Source organism: Thalassophryne amazonica, chromosome 20, assembly GCF_902500255.1.
Source record: "Thalassophryne amazonica chromosome 20, fThaAma1.1, whole genome shotgun sequence".
Classification (NCBI taxonomy): Eukaryota; Metazoa; Chordata; class Actinopteri; order Batrachoidiformes; family Batrachoididae; genus Thalassophryne; species Thalassophryne amazonica.
Genome location: NC_047122.1, coordinates 42,169,211 through 42,191,208, shown reverse-complemented (window position 1 = coordinate 42,191,208; position 21,998 = coordinate 42,169,211). Strand labels below are relative to the sequence as shown.

At 42.4% G+C, this 21,998-nt stretch overlaps 1 protein-coding gene across 1 annotated transcript in view; it reads left to right on the top strand.

The window, feature by feature from the left end:
• LOC117501399 (zinc finger protein 516-like) overlaps window positions 1-21,998 on the top strand; it is a 33,623-nt gene that overhangs the window by 4,391 nt on the left and 7,234 nt on the right. The window contains exon 2 of the mRNA XM_034160276.1: window positions 14,273-15,788. Coding sequence (XP_034016167.1) covers window positions 14,435-15,788 — 1,354 coding nt within the window. The 5' untranslated portion in view covers window positions 14,273-14,434. The remainder of the gene's footprint in view (window positions 1-14,272; window positions 15,789-21,998) is intronic.

Here is a 21,998-nt window from a genome sequence, read left to right as displayed (position 1 = left end):
GAGGACAAATGTGTGTCAGTCAAAGATGTCCTCGGGGTGTTTTGTCTGATCAGGAGAGGACCTCGAGGACAAACGTGTTCTCAGGGTGTTTATTTGGTGATCACCGGTGTTAAATTGGTATGCAGACGGCTGCATCATTACTAAATACATCCAGCTGATCCAGAACAGACAATAACAAACACAGGGACAGACTTTTCTATTTCTTATTCCTTCACCCCTCCTTCACTGTCGCACATCATGCACAGCACGTCCCCAGCGTCCCCCCCCCCCCCACTTCCCCCTTATGTAGCCAACATGTGGGGAGGTAATCCTAGCTATTAGGGTAATCTCCTCAGCATGACGATCAATAGGGAGGGCGTGCAGCAGATACACCAGACAAGTGGTGGACAAAATTTGTGCTAAAGAAAAATGATTTAATCATCCAGATAGGTCAGGAAGCTGCAGGGTCCAAATAGCGACTGCTGCTGGAGGGGGAAGGGTGCAAACAGAAAGATGTCAAGGCCAGACAATCGTGTGTGTGTGTTGTAAATGTGCAGCTGTTATCTGTTGGGTATTCCTTGTTAGTGCACAAATACCTGCAGGTTAAACTTGAGTCCAACAAAACATAAATATTATGTTGCTACCGGTCATTGTGGAGAACAAAAGCATGCCTGTGCAGGTTAAATACTTCATATATCAAGGTAGGAATAATGAGAGTGGGATATTAAATGGAAAGTAGCTGCACTACTGCCTGTGCCACAAACACAGGAATCTGCATTGTGAAATAAAGTGTATATGCACATGCTGTTGAAGAGTACGGATAAACAAATGGGCCACACATTTCCTGCATTTACTCTACTATTCATAGCTGTCACTCCTAACGGGGGTTGGGGGGCATTACAAATGTGCATGCATCAGCAAGCATGATTAACAATCACAATTTAGCATTGGGATTAACACATTATTATAATTTATGTCACTGCAGTCGCACTTTAAGTTCGTTTGGAAACATTTAAAGTTTGCCATGATATGACAAACTCAAGTTACTTATTTAGACAAAAATGATCGAAATGGGAGAAAATGCCATGTCTCATTACTTAAATAAATAAAACACGGATAACAAAAATTGATCTCTGCATCACAATGAACATCAGGATTATTGGATTCTTCTTGTCAGGTTTGTTCATTGCACGAAATTTCATGGAGATGGGCTAAAATTTTGTGTTTCCAAAAGTGAGACAAAGTCAGAATAATAACGGGATCTGTACCAGTTAGCATATTACCAGGAATACCAGTTACGTATTACATGCTGTATGTCTGGTTGTTTTAATTGAGGAAAATGATACAAACTCTCTCTCAACAGCTGGGTTTCCATTACAGATTTATGCACACGTAAACACACAGCAAAACTGTGTTTTGCTGTGTGTTTACGTGTGTTTACCAAACGAGATGACTCACTCACTGTAAACTAATTTTACCCAAGGGTATAATAATAAATTGAATCTGAATCTGAATAATATTTTCAGAATGGTGAAAAAGAACAATAGCAAAAATGAGTGCTTCCATTGACTGATGGAATGCAATTGCTGAGATTTGATAAGTTATTCTAGCAAGTAAGCCCAGTAGTAATGGTGATGCAATAATAAATCCTCAGCTGTAGTATCTGGGAGAGACTGAGTAGAGCTGCTGCTTTCTTCAGTCAAAAGGAGCCAGCTGAGGTGGTTTGGGTATCTGGTGAGGATGCCCTCTGGTCTTCTCCCTAGAAAGGTCTTCCAGGACGTCAAACTGGAAGGAGGCCACGGGGAAGACCCAGGAGAGGTTGGAGGGATTATATTCCCAGCTGTCTTGGAAAAGCCTGAGGACCCCAAGAAAGAGTTAGACAAAGTGACTGAAGATAGGGAAGTATGGGATGAGCTGCCAGAGTGACCTGGATCAGTGGGCACAAAATGAATCAATGTTAAAAAAAAAAAAAAAATTCCAATGTTGCTGTAATGTTATCTTCTATAAGGCTTAAGAAGCTCTCCGTCTCTTCCTCTACCATGAGTTTCAGAGTCATGTGACTGTTTCTGTATGTCATGTATCCTGTAATACAACCGTCTCATGCTTTTTTTTCATGCTCCTGTCATGAAATGAGCACATTTTCATGACGCATTATTCTATTTCTAACCCTACCCTCCACACAGACCACCCCCACCCGTGTCACCCTTGCATTTCGTGATACAGTCATGAATTCATGCTCCCGCCACGAAAATGTGATTGCTTTTCGTGACGGGAGCACAAACTAATACAACCCCTGGCAAAAATTATGAATCACTGGCCTCGGAGGATGTTCATTCAGTTGTTTAATTTTGTAGAAAAAAAGCAGATCACAGACATGACACAAAACTAAAGTCATTTCAAATGGCAACTTTCTGGCTTTAAGAAACACTATAAGAAATCAAGAAAAAAGATTGTGGCAATCAGTAACGGTTACTTTTTTAGACCAAGCAGAGGAAAAAAATATGGAATCACTCAATTCTGAGGAAAAAATTATGGAATCACCCTGTAAATTTTCATTCCCAAAACTAACACCTGCATCATATCAGATCTGCTCGTTAGTCTGCATCTAAAAGGAGTGATCACACTTGGAGAGCTGTTGCACCCAGTGGACTGACATGAATCATGGCTCCAACATGAGAGATGTCAATTGAAACAAGGAGAGGATATCAAACTCTTAAAAGAGAGTAAATCATCACGCAATGTTGCAAAAGATGTTGGTTGTTCACAGTCAGCTGTGTCTAAACTCTGACCAAATACAAACAACATGGGAAGGTTGTTAAAGGCAACATACTGGTGGACCAAGGAAGACATCAAAGCGTCAAGACAGAAAACTTAAAAAAATGAACTGAAAAATGTACAACAAACAAATGAGGAACGAATGGGAGGAAACTGGAGTCAACGTCTGTGACAAAACTGTAAGAAACCGCCTAAAAGAAATGGGATTTACATACAGAAAAGCTAAACGAAAGGCATCATTAACACCTAAACAGAAAAAAACAAGGTTACAATGGGCTAAGGAAAAGCAATTGTGGACTGTGGATGACTGGATGAAAGTCATATTCAGTGATGAATCTCGAATCTGCATTGGGCAAGGTGATAATGAGATTTATAAAGATGACTGCCTGAAGAGAACATGTAAATTTCCACAGTCATTGATGATATGGGGCTGCATGTCAGGTAAAGGCACTGGGGAGATGGCTGTCATTACATCATCAATAAATGCACAAGTTTATGTTGATATTTTGGACAATTGAAAGGATGTTTGGGGATGATAAAATCATTTTTCAAGATGATAATGCATCTTGCCATAGAGCAAAAACTGCAAAAACATTCCTTGCAAAAAGACACATAGGGTCAATGTCATGGCATAGGGTCAATGTCAATGAGCAGATCTGATTTGATGCAGGTGTTAATTTGGGGGATGAAAATTTACAGGGTGATTCCATAATTTTTTCCTCAGAATTGAGTGATTCCATATTTTTTTCCTCTGCTTGGTCTAAAAAAGTAACCGTTACTGACTGCCACAATCTTTTTTTCTTAATTTCTTATAGTGTTTCTTAAAGCCAGAAAGTTGCCATTTGAAATGACTTTAGTTTTGTGTCATGTCTGTGATCTGCTTTTTTTCTACAAAATTAAACAACTGAATGAACATCCTCTGAGGCCGGTGATTCCATAATTTTTGCCAGGGGTTGTAGATTAATTTACTTTTTGTGATCCCATCATTGAAATGGCGTGAGATTGGGTTGTGTAATGCCAGAAAAAGTGTTTCCATTGCACTTTTTTGACATAATGCTTTTTCGAATCACCTGGAAAACAACCTCAAGCAAACCTAGGAATGTTTTTGAAATATCCCCCCCAAATACAAGCATTTCCATTAAGCATATTTTTAATTCACTACTTCAAATTGTGCAGTTTGAGTTGTAATGGGAACCTAGCTAATGTCAAAGAAACTGAAAAATATATGGTGTATCTGTATATAAACATGGACTGTTTCATCACTTAACTTGTTCAGGTTTCCCTCTAAAGCCCCTTTCACACCGGGCCAACGTAGAGTTGTGTAATGCAACGTACCGACTACGCCAAGCTTCTGCAGCCCTATGTGGCAATACGCTAATTGATGCAAAGGGCTCTGCAAAATGGACGCAAAAAAATTCAACATGTTTAATTTTTTCGTGGACAATCGGCGTAGAGCACTGGACGCAGTGCACTGGACGCAGTGCTCTACGCAAGTCTATGCAACACTCTGCTACTGTTTACAAATCTACGTAACACTGTGCTACTCTACATCATGCCTCCACAATTGTACGCTACACTACACCAGTCTGGCTAAACATCCTTTAGGTGTTTTTTTTTTTTTATCAGTACATACCTGCATTGCTCGATTTTATTCATCCCGCTGGACTCTGCTGAACTTTGCCAGCAGTGAAGCTTCAAAAACCACAGAGGAAGAAGAGGCGGGCCAAAACCACAGAAGAAGAAAAGGTGGGCCAAAGCTAACCCCTCTGTGTGCAACATACGCAACCATTCCTGCGTAATAGATACGCAGCACAATGGAACTCTACGCAGGTCCGATGTGAAAGGGGCTTACGTTATACAGAAAGCTGGGTGATTGCTAAGTAATATTGCTAATAAACAGACCAGCACACAGGTAAAACCATAACCTGCTTGACAAAGTTACAAAATAAACATACTTGCTATGTGCTTTGTTTTTGCTGTCAGCGTAGCACACAACTCCCTATTATTTCTGACATCACTGCATTGAAGAAGGGCCTTTATTGTCATTGTACATACATGGATACATATAGGGAAATTTGTCCTCTAGATTTAACCCATCCTAATTATAGTTAGATGCAATTCAGCCACTAGGAACAGTGGACAGCCACAGTCTGGTGCCTGGGGACCAACTCCAGTTGTAGAGACGTTGCCTTGGTCAAGGGCAGAGAAAGAAGCAGACCCTAATGTGCATGTATTTGATGGTGAGAGGAAAACTGAGTGCCCGGAGGAAACCCACGCAGACACAGGGAGAACATGAGAACTCCACACAGAAAGGAACTGGACAAGGGTGGAATCACAACCCCAGACCTTCTTGCTGTCAGGCACTGAACCATCGTGCTGCCATCACTTTATGTATGGAGAATTGGCTTTAAAAAGAGCAAGAATAGGATCACACTCACCAAGCAGCATCATTTTCTTCACTTCTTAATGAATTAAAACATTAGAAATGATAGGTTTGTGATGTTTATGCAATGAAAGAATGAACTCTTCCTTTAAGTATCCAGCGGAGGAACCAGATTGCTAATGCTGGCAAAATGTCCAGATGGAAGATGGGAGGGATGAGTAAGGCATTCACAGATCCTTCTGTTTGGCCCCGTTGAGACTGAGAGAGAGACAAGATTGGACGGGACTGAGAGAGTCGGGTTACTATCAACCCATTCTACTCCAGAGAAGCGGTAGTGTAAAAGATGCAGTACCCCAACGGGAAACCTAATCCAAACCCTGCTGCCAGCTGTCATTCTTTTGCTCCAGGGTGAAATCGCTAAGCAGCTATCGCCTTACCCCTCTTCATCCGCACCTTAATCATAGCAGGGAATTACACGTACAGTATGTCGCTGTGCCTTACAAATTAACACACAACTGTGAAATTGGAGAATTTTGATGTTGTGCGGTCAGAATGGTCGATGGTGTCACCAGACTTCGAAAAGCACAAGCAAAACATCTGTAGTACTTCACTTGTATTGGTTGTACACATAGCCAACAGTTTCCTGTCAGTTTATTGAAACTCATTTTATTTCAGTGTGTCAGTCATCCAGTTGGAGTACTGGGTGGGAAAAAACCCCCCATCAAAATCACAGACATTTTTGCTCCTCATGTGCAGATAAATAAATAAATTTGGCAAATTTCCCCAAATGTTCACAGATTACAGTGAAAAGGGTACAGAGCATAGCTAAAACCTTGCCTTTTTAAACAACTTATGCAGATGTAAACCATGGACATCTTATAAAAATATTACCAACTTTACTGGGTATTTTTGTTTGGGTATGTATCAGCTGCTCTTTCCATTCATTTACAGTTATTAACTGGTACTAATTATTTTCTGAGCTACTTCAATGGTGGGATGGTGCTGTACAGTTTACAGTATATTTGCATCAAGCATTGCACCTTTAAATTCCACCAGTCTTGCAAATTGTTAGCAATTCAGCTGTAATATTCCGACACAGTAATACTGCATACTTCGGTATTTGTTATTGCTGTGTGCACAGAGTTGGCATTTCTGTAAAAATTCTTAAACTATTGTTCAAAGCCAAAGCAAGAATTCAAATTGAAAGTTTTATTTTAAGTTTAACATCAAAGTGACTCAACTGGGAGAGAGAGCGAGAGAGAGAGAGAGAGATGTCATTTTCAAAAGATGAATCCATGTAGGAATAAGTCCTTTATTATTATTGAACTGTTTCCTGTATTTCTGCAGTATTTTTGCCGGAGAGCTCTAATGTATACCAATTTTTTAACATTACTATAACATGCATTTGGTGCATACTGATCAGGATCATTGTGTTGGTAAAGCTTTTGGTTGCACTTGTAGTGCAATCCTGAAAGCAACAGCACTGTTTTTATGGGCACCTGGTTCAGGGATTGAAAGCAACAGATGAAAGGAACACTGGCAAAATGAAGAACAGACAGTGGGGAGAGACAACCAGAGCGGGTCTGAGCTGACCTTGCCATGATAATCTAATCCCTGTTGAGAGTGCTTTTTTTAGAGAGCAAGTTAATGCCAGCAGATTATAGTCCAGTGTCTCCCACACTAGCCAATCCACACATGCAAAAAAAAAAAGAGTGGTCCCATAATTTATGCCCTGTGCCCACACAGCATAATGTAGCCTCACAAATTAAGTCGGCACAATATTCCTAAAACGATCTTTGACTTTCAGTGTCACTGTTCATGTTCTGATGTCTGCGTCTGTGGAAGCATGAGAATATATAGTGTGTGAGCGGTTAAAAGCTCTGCTTAGAGTCTGTCATATTTTACTTTTTGTCTTCTTTGTTCCCTGAGTGAGCGCTGGAGCACTAAAAGCCCCCTGTGATAAAAGGCCACTCATTGAGCAGCTCAAGCGATGCTTTAAAGAATAATCCTTGTATATGTTGTGTAACCAGGAGGATGGGGCAGCGTGCAGGGGGATGGGAGCGGACGGGTGTAAATTTGCTCCTGCTCGTGGCTGTTGTGCCGATGGCCTTCTAATCACTTAGGTACACTAGGCTGTTGCTCACAGTGTTGTGTCTTGCCTCTGTTTTCATGACACAAAGTCATTCTAGGAACTCTATCAACACTCACGTCCCAACCATAAAAGGTTACGCTTTTATGACAGGCTGTGTTGGGGTCGTGAGGTATGCCCACTGCATTCATGTAAACACAAGACAGGGAAGTCTGTTCTATGATAGTAAGATAATACAAGGCCAGACAGAAGTGCGGTTCCTTTTGTCATTCACTATAGCTGCAACCTGCAGGCCTTGGCACTCCACTTGTGTTTGAGTGTCACTTTTGTGAATGCATGTCTTATATTGTGTATTCTCATTTGAAAGCACTTACAGATAGCAGTGTTTACATTATTACATGTGATGTTGACCATCTTAAATTTGCTTGCTCAGCACTAACTCGTCGCATTTTGAAGCACAGCTCCACTGCATCTGGAAGGAGTCGTCTTGATCTGCATCAGCAGGTTATTTTCTGCACAAACTAAGGTTTTTGAGCAAGTAAGGTGACAAGCCATTTATTTTCTCCTTCCTTTCTCCAACAGTCGCATTCTGTACAGGTCTGACTCCTATTTCAGGAGGAGTAAGACATTTTGTTGGAAACATTTCTGCATATGCACACATTTCAGATTTAGCAGTTACATGCAAACAGTAAAGTTTCTTTCCTTCATTCTTTTTTTTTCTTTGTCTTGTAAGCATGTATTTTAGACTGCTCATTTACATTGAACACAGATTTTTCTGAAGGGTAATTTAAATATTTTAAAATATCGTGGAGCTGCTGGAGCTGACTGTAGGATGTGACATAATGATGTGATAGGAATGTGCATGATGTCATGCTAGTACAGAAATGTATGATGTATTATACAGTCCTAGACAGTAACGGTTGTCCGGGACAAGTAAAACACATGAAGAAAAGGGTGATTATAAAGTGAGTATTGGCTAAAGTGGTTATCATTTTCATGTTGAGGTGGCAGGGGGTTTTGTTGTTGGCAGCTGCTGAAAGTAACTAATAAAGTAACAAGTAATCTAACTTAGTTACTTTTAAAATGGAGTAATCAGTAAAGTAACTAAGTTACTTTTTCAAGGAGTAATCAGTCATCAGTAATTGGATTAATTTTTCAAAGTTACTGGCAACACTGTTGGACACAGATGATTGACATGTCACTCCTTAGTAGAAGTAGTAGTAGAATCCACCTTAGTAGAAGAAAAATGTTTGACTAAGATTTTAGACTGAACATGTTGTCTGAACCATGGACTCCAAATGACACAAAAGTTATATCGGTGAGTAAACGACCATATTTTATGCCAGAAATGAGGCCCAGGTTGTTAAAAGCGGCATTTTTCCTTTAGTTCGGGTTTCCTTATACACTCAACAAAAATATAAACGCAACACTTTTGGTTTTGCTCCCATTTTGTATGAGATGAACTCAGAACTAAAACTTTTTCCACATACACAATATCACCATTTCCCTCAAATATTGTTCACAAACCAGTTTAAATCTGTGATAGTGAGCACTTCTCCTTTGCTGAGATAATCCATCCCACCTCACAGGTGTGCCATATCAAGATGCTGATTAGACACCATGATTAGTGCACAGGTGTGCCTTAGACTGCCCACAATAAAAGGCCACTCTGAAAGGTGCAGTTTTGTTTTATTGGGGGGGGATACCAGTCAGTATCTGGTGTGACCACCATTTGCCTCATGCAGTGCAACACATCTCCTTCGCATAGAGTTGATCAGGTTGTCAATTGTGGCCTGTGGAATGTTGGTCCACTCCTCTTCAATGGCTGTGCGAAGTTGCTGGATATTGGCAGGAACTGGTACACGCTGTCGTATACGCCGGTCCAGAGCATCCCAGACATGCTCAATGGGTGACATTGAGGACAAAATGGGAGCAAAACCAAAAGTGTTGCGTTTATATTTTTGTTGAGTGTATATACATGTTTCAGTGATATTAAACGAGCAGGTAGCCGTTGATTCATGCGATATAACGTGAAGAGAGAAATACTATCAGTTGAGCTGAGAGAAATACTATCAGTTATCAAGTTGTTCACCAATGAATATGGTTTTATACACCCTGAAGAAAACCATACACCCTGAGGCTTTCGGCCTCAGGGTGTATGGTTTTTATCCCTTCGCTCACATGGCCACAGAGCTTTGTGGCTGCGGTTACCGAGACCATGCAGCAGGTGCTGCACATCAAAACAGTGAGCGTAGTCTCTGGACCTGTTGCTGGAGTTGGATACAGCTCGGCACAGCAGACTGCGGTGCTTACCGAGTCCGCAGACTCAGTAAGCGCATCGGAGGAAGTGAGAGCAATCGCGGTGATGCCAACCGGTGCCGCAACCGGCCCGCCTGATAATGACGCAGAACACAATGCACTGTTAAAAAAAAAAAAAAAGAAGCATGCAAAATTGCACAAAAAAAAATTCTGCGAAATTGCGAGCCCGCGAAAGGTGAACTGCGATATAGCAAGGGACCACTGTATTAAGTTACACATTGACAGTATCTAGGATCGCACGTGCCCTGACGTCACAACATATGTATGGATTGGCTGATTACCAAGGCGACATTCACTTACTCGGGTGGTATGAAAAATATTACCCATCCGCGAAAAGGGTGTATTGCTATTTATTCTTTAGTGTTTTATCCAGTCACATTGGCGTATCATTTCTAGGTATATGAAAAAGGTAATTTACTCCTTCTCTGTTCTGTGTAAAACTGGTGTAACCTCTTAATTTTGCTCTCTGAAGGACTTATTTTTAAATAACATCTTAAGTTTGCTGTCTGAGTGACAGACCAGTGACACAACTTTAGATAAATAAATCTAAAGTTATCTTCCTTAAACTCAAACTGAAAGCAAATCTTTACAACTTGATATAAATTAATTAAAAATATAAAATCCAGCTTCCTGATGAAGTGGTGTAGAGGAGGATTTTCTTAAAAAGAAGACCTGAGAGCTCAGCTACAATTTGCCAGAAAGTACATCTAAGATGCAAGTCAAGATTTGATGTTTTGGTGAAAGAAAATGTTGTATTTCAATTTCAATTTTCAGTTTATTTTCATATTTATATAGCATCAAATCACAACAAAGTTGCCTCAAGGTGCTTCACACAAGGTCTAAACTTACTAAACCCCAGAGCAGCAGTGGTAAAGAAAAACTCCCTCTGAGGAAGAAACCTCAAGCAGACCAGACTCAAAGGGGTGACCCTCTGCTTGGGCCATGCTACAGACACAAATTACAGAACAATTCACAAAACGAATATACAGGAAATGCTGTTGGAGCACAGGACAGGAGGGTCTCCAGCACAAATACTACATCCATCTCTGAATGGAGCTACACCTTAAACAGAGAGAAAAAACAGAATCAGGCATCAGAAAGACAAGAAATACTGTATAATTTGTCAGCATTAAACAACAAGAAAAGCAGGAAATACTAAGGTGATTGCCGCCCTAAAAAGCCCTATTTCTCCGTAATTGATGTAAATAAAGTCCAAGACATATTCAGTGACGGAAATGTTCATGTTTCCATCCCCTGACTTGTCTGAAGAAAATTGGCAATAAAGCTGATTATTATTTACAGATATCAAGTTTTAGAGATTTGTTTTCAGTTTGAATTTGAGGAAGATAATTTTAGAAAGTTATATTTTTTTGTATTTCTTGAATTTGAAATGGCATAAACAACGTAAAATGTGTGAAAGACCAAGTGCTCCAATACTTTTGGAGGACAACAGTATGACAGGTAAAGCATAAGAAAGACATTTGAATATTCTTTATACAACATACACAATTACTGTCAGAAAACAAATGCACAGTATGAGATGATTTGTTGTTTTTTGCCTCAGTTGGTGGAACCACAAAGGATTATTGGACTCAGTAGCTGTGAGGTGAGGCTTATGGGTTTGAACACTAGCATAAGGACAGTCACATGCTATCTCCAGTCAGGGGTATGTTGGCACGGCCCTGCTGCTGGTTGTTGAGAATTTTTGGATGACTTCAACACATACAGGCGTACACTCAGAGACTCATGCGCATGCATACGCCCAATTGTAACGGTGCACATGTATTAGATCAGGTGAATTACATGTTCACAAAACTCATGTCTATGCAAAGTGATTTTAAAGAAATGTTATTTCCATTTCCCTGCAGGGAGTTACACCCACAGCTTTGGTGGTACTGCACGCCGACAGTGGATATACGTATTCCTGCTAGTACACAGACACGCGTGTGCACGCTACATGCCACAGTACACAGGCTCTCAGTATCAGTGCCCTCACCATAGGAGTTTGTGCTGAGCTAGTTGGGATGTCAGGATGAATCAGTGCGAGGACTGCTGAGTGGACATGCCTATTCATCTGCCAAAGAAAAGGTAGAGAAAAAGAGTGAGTGTTTCAAAAAAGAACTGACCCCTGGAGCAGCATGTTGGGCTGCGTGTATTTCTTTACACATCCTCCAAAAAGCTTTTAGTGTGTACAGGATGAATGCTGAAGAGGAGGAATAAATGGAGCAAAGAAGACAAAGTGGAAAAGAAGAAATAATTCTTTCCATTTTTAAAATGTTAATCCATTTGTCTAAAGCTGCAGTTTGTAAGATTTAGTGCCACCTAGTGATGAGGCTGCAGAATACATCGTGCCATCGGCGGTCACAGTTTTGTTTCCCTTTGTGTTTTCTCTTCTTTGGTGACAGAGATTTATGCTTCCTTGTCTATTCTTGTGACAAGCAATACGTAAGATGATCCATTTCACAAAAAATAGGGTTTTCAACAGTGTTAGCCTGCACTAGCAAGCAACAGAGAGTGAGTAAGGGAGCAACCACTGATTCCTTTTGTTTTTTCTTCAGTCTTTTGGCTGCATTACTAAATGCAAAAGGTAGATTAAGTATGTCCCTTTTGTTCTGCTGTAGTAACATGGCGGTGCAACATGGCCACTTCGATGGAGGGGGTCCCATGTGTATATATAAAGGAATTATTCTAAGCTTATGAAAACATTCATTGCAGGAAAATATTCAGTAATGAACAGATTGTCACGTATGCGCTATTCTATTTTTGCTTTTAAGAGTGATGCGAGTAGTTTCTTGTGCAAAATTACAGATACTTTTTATATTGCCAAGTGTGCACCGTTTGTCACTTTGATAAACTCACGGTGTAGAGGTGGTTAACTCCGTTCTGCATGTTAATTCCCATCTGTTGCCCTCAGCTCACTGACTTTATCCCCATTGTTTTAACTCCCTTCATTCGCCTTAAGCTTAACCCTATAATTGCCACCCTCCAGGTTCCCTTGTACATCCTCCCCCATAGACAGTGTGCCACATTGCATGTGCACTAATCTGACGGCGTCTACCCACCAAACACCTGCCATGGCCGGACAAACCTCCCCATCGCTGCTTATTTCAGATACAGCACCCGTCCTCACATGAGGGGATCAGCACACACAACCACAAGCAGGTCTGCACGCAGACAGATGCACACTGGATGCAGCTCCACATAATTAGTCAGACACACTCGCCCCCTGAAAATCATGCCAGAGTCGATCTCGTTTTCTATCACTTACGTGTGTGCACACATAGTTTTTCCTCACATTCAAAGACTGACAAGACAAACAAGCGTTGTCTTTTGTCCTGCTTCCCTCCCCAGACATGCATTCGAAGATGGTGACATGTAGGCCTAGGCCCCTTTTCGTCAACAATAACCCTCTCGACCCCCCAATGAGGGGTGTAGGCCCAGACGTGAGCTGATGTGACAGTTCTGGTGCGGCCGACACAATAGCAGGGTCTTTTTTTTTACTGCCTGGCTGGCTGTATGCCACAGAATAATTTAACTCATGACAACAGACTCGCAAAGAGTCTCACAGTGAAAATCACACCATTCAACGATTTGAAGTTGTGTTTTTCTAGAAGATTTGACATGTAATGGATGTTGTCAAGCTTGTGACACCACTGCTGCTGATTACTTTTAAACAGTAATGTTTTTGCAGAAAATAGATCTTGCAGCCAGATTTGTGCCATTATCCCAGAATCATAGATTGTGTCTGCAGCTTGTAAAACAAAGTTTGCTGATAATGGATTATTGATCATGAATTGGAGCCCTCTGGGTTCACCCTGTTAGTCAGGAATGAATAAATCACTCTAATACATCATTTCATGCTTCATCTCACACTCTCAATACAGGAACCCAAGGACACACAGACTGAGACTCTCACATGTACTCTAACACACAGACAGATGCTTCTCATCGAAACAAAAGACAATTCCAGTTTTGATGATGCAAATTACTTCAGTGGGTTACCATATTTAAGTAATTGTATTGTGTATTATATATGTATGCAGAGAGAGAGCTGAGCAAGAGCCAAAACTGCTTTAATAATAATAACTTATATCGCACCATCTCAGAAATCAATGTTTAACATAAATAATTTCTGATAATTAAAAACCACAGCAGCAATGTGCATACAAAATGATCACAACAGATTAAAAAACAACAACAAAATTGAAATATAACGCTTAAATATCCTCGGCCGTATTTGCAACGTGTTCTTTATAATTTGCAGTTGTTTAATGAATTATTAAGATCCTATTGTCTTACATACAATTTGTACATGTAAAATAAAGCCCCTCTATCAATCAATCAGTCAATCAATCAAAAACAATATTTACATTTTAACGGCATCTGCAGGAGGCCTTGCGCATGTGTGTGTGTGTGTGTGTGTAATGCTGTTGTAAGGATGAAACATTTTTGCATATTTACCTTCTCATAAATATAATTTAAAAACCATTTTTCTCTAATCATGTTAGCGGCAGCTTTACTGTACATTTGGTCAACTCAGCTGTTTTTACATAATGTAATAAAGACAGAAAGGTATCACATGCACCTTAACTGAATTTATTTATTTGGATAGTCCTACATTATCACATTTGTTGTGTTGTTGAAATTCTGTGAAATGTTTTAATCTGATGGCAAAAATCATTGTGTAAATTTAGATCTTAATTTATTGTTCTGCTCCCCCCCCCCAGGTTTTCTTGCCAAAAGAGTGCGCAGACTGAAAAAGAAGAACATCATCTAAAATCGGAATGCTCCTGCCTGATCTGACACCATAGAATTCATTTTTGGAAATTTATTGAAAGGATTTATTACACAGCTGTGTGTTTTGATCATCCAGTCCTAGAGGAACAGTAATGGAGACAGAAGAGAAGAAGAATGTATCACAAAAATGCACAGATAAGACAGACACAGAGATGGAAGAAGACGTGACATCTGGTCACACTTGTGGTGTGTGCAGCCGGACCTTTCCGCTTCTCAGCTCTCTGTCCCAGCACATGCGAAGACACACCCGGGAGAAGCCGTACAAATGTCCATACTGTGAGCACAGGGCAGCGCAGAAGGGCAGCCTGAAGGTCCACATTCGAAATCATAAACTCGGTCTGGTCAGTCCGAACCCAAGCGGTGAGGAACGGGCTGGAGACAAAGGCCAGAAAGATAATGTTATGATTCTCAAGTTTCCTGAAATTGCTTGCACACCTGAAAAAGCCCACAGTATCAACGGGAAAGTAAAGAAGGAGGGAACCAAGAAAAAAGTTGAGGGTAAAGTTGCAGCACAAAATATGGAGGGTAGTGATGGGACTGATGTTGGACCACATTCCTGTCACTTTTGTGGCCAGGTTTTCCCTCAGGTATTACTCCTCAAAATGCACATCAAAAGGCATCGAAATTCCCAGGGTTACAGTTGCCGGATGTGTGGGCGACGCTTCCGCCAAGCGTGGTTCCTCCAAAGTCACATGCACATTCATCAGGTTAAAGGGCAGCTGTGCTGTGGCAAAAACAACAAGCTACCTGCCACCATCAACGGTGTTCCTCAGGACCCAACGTCGCTGGTAAATGCAGAGTGCCTCTACCAGCTCTGTGCTAGTTGTGGCAACTTCTTTCAAGACTTTAAGAACTTGCGATTGCATGAAAAGCTACACAAATTGAACCAAAACCGCACTCAGATGCGAAGTCTGGTCAAAGACATAGAGGTCTCCAAGACACCCGTGACTAAGGAGCATTTTTTAGAAAGCTTAAATATCCGAGCTGTTGGATCTGTTGGATCTAGAGATGCACCTGAGGAAAAGGATGTTGGCAGACGAATTGCACAGCTGGATCCTATTTGTAGCTATCAAGCTTGGCAATTAGCAACGAGGGGTCGACTAGTGGAAGCCACAGAGAAATGTCTAGGATGGGAGGAAAGACTAGCAGATGCCGAAGTTGCGTACGACACAGAGAAAGGAGAGTACATACCCTTGAAACAGGAAAGGAAGAGAAAACAAAATGACAACTCAAATTCCAACGTGAAGAAAAAGAAGTACGATAAGAGCCTCGTTCCCTCAAACATTCAGGCCCACACCAAAGGTGGCAACAACAGGATCTGCCAAAGTGAACGCATCATTTTGAATGGACTCGGCCACGCATTTTATGAGGCGCTGCATTCAAAGGTCAAAGATGTCTGCAGCTCACCTCAACAGACCAACAGCATCAGCAAGCGAGACCAGGAAGGTAATCAAATTAATGCCACACCTCCCTACTTCATAGGACAGGTTCTAGAAGAGTATTTTTTATTGAAATCTGGATTTACCCATGAAGCCCATGTTAACTCTAAATCAGTTTGAATAAAGCAGACACATTGTTTGGTCATGCAGATATGTCACCAGTTCTTTATTTAAAAAGCCCCCCAAAAAGAAACTGCCACAAACTAAAGACAGATTAGGCGTCTCTTAGACAGTCTCAGATATTGTTGTAAGGTATATTTACCAGTCCAATAATGTATTTATACTAAACAGCTTAGAACTGGATAAAGAACATACCAATGAGGTTTTATATTATACAACCCCTGGCAAAAATTATGGAATCACCGGCCTCAGAGGATGTTCATTCAGTTGTTTAATTTTGTAGAAAAAAAAGCAGATCACAGACATGACACAAAACTAAAGTCATTTCAAATGGCAACTTTCTGGCTTTAAGAAACACTATAAGAAATCAAGAAAAAATGATTGTGGCAGTCAGTAACGGTTACCTTTTTAGACCAAGCAGAGGAAAAAAATATGGAATCACTCAATTCTGAGGAAAAAATTATGGAATCACCCTGTAAATTTTCATCCCCAAAACTAACACCTGCATCATATCAGATCTGCTCGTTAGTCTGCATCTAAAAAGGAGTGAACACACCTTGGAGAGCTGTTGCACCAAGTGGACTGACATGAATCATGGCTCCAACACGAGAGATGTCAATTGAAACAAAGGAGAGGATTATCAAACTCTTAAAAGAGAGTAAATCATCACGCAATGTTGCAAAAGATGTTGGTTGTTCACAGTCAGCTGTGTCTAAACTCTGGACCAAATACAAACAACATGGGAAGGTTGTTAAAGGCAAACATACTGGTAGACCAAGGAAGACAAAGCATCAAGACAGAAAACTTAAAGCAATATGTCTCAAAAATCGAAAAATGTACAACAAAACAAATGAGGAACGAATGGGAGGAAACTGGAGTCAACGTCTGTGACTGAACTGTAAGAAACCGCCTAAAGGAAATGGGATTTACATACAGAAAAGCTAAACGAAAGGCATCATTAACACCTAAACAGAAAAAAACAAGGTTACAATGGACTAAGGAAAAGCAATTGTGGACTGTGGATGAAAGTCATATTCAGTGATGAATCTCGAATCTGCATTGGGCAAGGTGATGATGCTGGAACTTTTGTTTGTTTGTTGTTTCCAATGAGATTTATAAAGATGACTGCCTGAAGAGAACATGTAAATTTCCACAGTCATTGATGATATGGGGCTGCATGTCAGGTAAAGGCACTGGGGAGATGGCTGTCATTACATCATCAATAAATGCACAAGTTTATGTTGATATTTTGGACAATTGAAAGGATGTTTGGGGATGATGAAATCATTTTTCAAGATGATAATGCATCTTGCCATAGAGCAAAAACTGCAAAAACATTCCTTGCAAAAAGACACATAGGGTCAACGTCATGGCATAGGGTCAATGTCAATGAGCAGATCTGATTTGACACAGGTGTTAATTTGGGGGATGAAAATTTACAGGGTGATTCCATAATTTTTTCCTCAGAATTGAGTGATTCCATATTTTTTTCCTCTGCTTGGTCTAAAAAAAGTAACCGTTACTGACTGCCACAATCTTTTTTTTCTTGATTTCTTATAGTGTTTCTTAAAGCCAGAAAGTTGCCATTTGAAATGACTTTAGTTTTGTGTCATGTCTGTGATCTTTCTTCTACAAAATTAAACAACTGAATGAACATCCTCTGAGGCCGGTGATTCCATAATTTTTGCCAGGGGTTGTATATTATATCATGGCAAAGTGCGACCTCTTGTGAATTTAAACCAGAAGTACAAACATAACTGGAAGGCACACATATGGATCAAATAGTAACCAGTAATTATCATCTCTGTCAACTGATGGAGGAGGTGTTTTAAATTTGATCTTTGTGATGTCACAAGCTTAGTTCTGGAAATGCAAGAAGAAAGATAAAAGGAAGAAAATGAGATGGAAGAAGATATTCATATCTGGATCTATCACAATTAATCAGTTCCATCCCGATTCAAAATCCATGTTGCAACCTCATTTTGTCTCTTTTTTTTTTTTTTGAGTAATTGTGTATATACAAAAAGTCTTGAAAATGCACAACAATTAAGTCTTTTTTTTTTTTTTTTTTTTTTTTTTTACCAAATAGCAACATAATGCTGGAAAAAAATATACTGATGTCTGGAACATATATTTAATGAGCAGCTGCTATTTCTTCCCTTATGCAAGTGCATAGACTGACAGTGGAAAATAAAAAAAATATAGTTTAGCATTAAACAGCAATTCTCATGCTTGATCTCGAAACAAGGTTACAATGTTAAAGCACATTACAAAAGGGCCAAAAGGCTTTTGTAAAACATAATAGTAATCTATGTTGAAAATTTGCTGCTTATGAAATACTGTCCCACGACTCTTGATTGGAGTAAGCAAGTATAGAAGATGAATGAATGAATGAATGAATGAATGAAATATTGTGCAATACTGCAGCTATACAGTACTTTAAAAAAAAATCTTGTTAATACAAAGACATAATATTTGAGTCAGGTGCATTCAGCAATACAAAAACACATTAAAGTCACTGAATCAAGAGGGAAAGAACAAGGCTGAAAAGTGCCATGGATGAATGGCATCAGTTTCACGAGTGCTCACAGGAGGAGGTGTTTCATTTCAGAGGGCAGTCTGAATACCATCCAAAGGAACCATGATGCGTGGCTTGATAGCAGTTCCAGATGTGTAGTAGGAGCTGAGAATGTGGGCTTGGATGTCACTGAGGGCAGGCAAGGAGGCGCCCATGCGCAGGTGACTCATCACTTGTGGTCTAGTGACACACATCGGTTTACAGACTAGGTGTGGATTACAGAATGAAGCACTGTGTTAATACAAACCTGCACCTCATCCAACCACAGTCATGCGACATGATGACATGGTCCTGTCCTGTTGGGCCATTTTCAACAATTTTCTATTGCTCATCCTCTAGGTGGCTGGTCCAGGTGCAAACCACTGAATCTAATGAGAGTATAAAGGTTGTGAAAGAGTTGAGGGTGGGGAAAGCTCAATCAATATGTGATATTGATGTAGAACCTCTTTCGGTAGGTGGGGATGTTGTTCTGCTGGTGTAAGTAATCTGTTCAGTGCATGGTCAGGGTGTTGGACAACATAATTGAGTAAAACTATTAGATGACTTTGCCTGTTAGTAAAGGTTCAGTACCCTTGACATTGCAGATGGTGTTTTGTCATATCTGTTGGGGAAAGTGTAGTGACACGGACCCACAACAGGGGGCGCAAATGAACGGTCAATAGATGAGCCAAAAGGTAACAATTTAATGTTGTGAATGTGCACAACGACTATACAGACAATCTCAGAATATGATAGCAGTCAATACACAAAGGTGACGTGTGGGCAGGCTCGAGGATAGAAGACGTCTGTCCTGAGAAGAGCCGGAACCACACGATTTCCGCCGCCACCGAACCTGGTGAATACTGGAGCCGCCAAGTCCCGAATCCCCAGGTGATCACCGTCCCCGACTGTCGGATCTGGTACTGCTGGTGAGGAGCACAAACAGTGAGATGTGGGTGTGTGCACACCCAGTAACAAAAACAGTCAGAAGGTGGAAAGTCACCTCCACCTCTAATCACACACTCGTGCAGCTCCTGTTAACCACTTATCTGGTTGGAGTGTGAAGTGAAGCCGTCGCTGATCACACCAAACACCAATCCCACAGATAAGGAAACACTTACAGGAAAACAGCTGCAAAGAAGTTCAGACTATTAGTCAGTGTTTTCAGTTCAGCAGAGAATTACCTTCACAGGTAGATGATATCTCGGCAATGAGGTGGAGATGACGTCCGGGTTTTATGGAGTAGTATGATGAAGCGGAGATGGGTGACAGCTGTCATGAGATAATGAGTGACAGCTGTCACCCCTGGCTGTGTCCGTGGCGGCAGGCAGGGCGCCCTCTGGTGGTGGGCCAGCAGTACCTCCTCTTCTGGCGGCCCACACAACAGGACTCCCCCCTCAACGGGAGCCTCCTGGCGCCCGACCAGGTGTATCCGGGTGTCGGCGGTAGAAATCGGCCAGAAGGGCCGGGTCCAGGATGAATCTCCTATTCACCTAGGAGCATTCTTCGGGTCCATACCCCTCCCAGTCCACCAAATACTGGAACCCCCGGCCCATTCGACGGACGTCCAGGAGCCGGCGCACTGTCCAAGCCGGCTCCCCGTCAATGATCCGGGCAGGAGGCGGCGCCGGACCGGGAGCACAGAGGGGTGAGGTGAGGCGTGGTTTAATCTGGGAGACATGAAAAACAGGGTGGATCCGCAGTGAAGCCGGGAGCTGGAGCTTCACTGCAGCAGGACTGAGGATTTTGATGATCTTGAATGGTCCAATGAACCTGTCCATCAGTTTGGGGGAGTCCACCTGCAGGGGAATGTCCTTGGTTGATAACCACACCTCCTGCCCGGGCTGGTATGCAGGGGCCGGGGACCGCCGGCGGTCTGCATGGGCCTTAGCCCTCGTCCGGGCCTTTAACAAGGCAGAACGGGCGGTGCGCCACACACGACGGCACCTCCGCAGGTGGGCCTGGACCGAGGGCACACCGACCTCTCCCTCCACCACGGGAAACAATGGGGGCTGGTACCCCAGACACACCTCAAATGGGGAGAGGCCGGTGGCAGAAGACACCTGGCTGTTATGTGCATACTCGATCCAGGCTAGATGGTTACTCCAGGCCGTCGGGTGCGCGGATGTCACACAGCGGAGGGTCTGTTCCAACTCTTGGTTGGCCCGTTCTGCCTGTCCGTTCGTCTGTGGGTGGTACCCGGACGAGAGGCTCACGGTGGCCCCCAGTTCTCTACAGAAACTCCTCCAGACTTGAGAGGAAAACTGGGGACCACGATCTGAGACTACGTCAGTTGGTATCCCATGCAGACGGAAGACGTGGTGGACCAGGAGGTCTGCTGTCTCCTGGGCCGTTGGGAGCTTCGGGAGGGCCACGAAGTGGGCCGCCTTGGCGAATCGGTCCACTATCGTGAGGATGGTGGTGTTGCCCTGGGACGGCGGGAGCCGGTTCTCCAACAACCGCTGCAGGACCTGACGTACATGCTGGACATGAGTCTCAGGATCCGGGGAAAAGATGAGTATGTCATCCAGATATACGAAGACGAATCGGTGCAGGAAGTCCCGCAAGACGTCATTTACCAAAGCTTGGAACGTCGCGGGGGCGTTGGTGAGGCCGAACGGCATGACCAGGTACTCAAAATGACCTAATGGGGTGTTAAATGCCGTCTTCCATTCGTCTCCCTTCCGGATCCGAACCAGGTGATACGCATTCCTAAGGTCCAGTTTGGTGAAATTTTGGGCTCCATGCAGGGGCGTGAACACTGAACCCAACAGGGGTAAAGGGTATTGATTGCGAACCGTTATGTCGTTCAGCCCCCTGTAATCAATGCATGGACGGAGTCCGCCGTCTTTCTTGCCCACAAAGAAGAAACCTGCACCCATCGGGGAGGTGGAATTCCGGATCAGCCCGGCAGCTAATGAGTCCCGGATGTAGGTCTCCATTGATTCGCGCTCAAGACGTGAGAGGTTGTACAGCCTGCTGGACGGGTACTCAGCGCCCGGGACCAAATCAATGGCACAAGCGTACGGACGGTGCGGGGGAAGGGTGAGTGCCAACTCCTTGCTGAAGATGTCAGCAAGGTCGTGGTACTCAACCGGCACCGCCGTCAGATTGGGAGGGACTTTAACCTCCTCATTAGCATTTACACCGGGAGGAACCGAGGATCCTAAACAATTCCGGTGGCAGGTTTCGCTCCACTGAGTCACAACCCCAGACGGCCAATCAATCCGGGGATTGTGTTTAATCATCCATGGGAAGTCCAAAATCACGCGGGAGGTAGAAGGAGTTACAAAAAACTCAATCTCCTCCCGGTGATTCCCAGACACTACCAGGGTTACAGGTAGTGTCTTGTGTGTGATAAAAGGGAGAAGAGTGCCATCTAGTGCTCACACCTTCACTGGCGAAGAAAGTGCCACCAGAGGGAGCCCTACCTCCCTTGCCCATCTGCTATCCAGCAGATTCCCTTCTGACCCCGTGTCCACCAGTGCTGGGGCTTGAAGGGTTAAATCCCCGCTCAGGATTTTAACTGGGAGTCGTGTA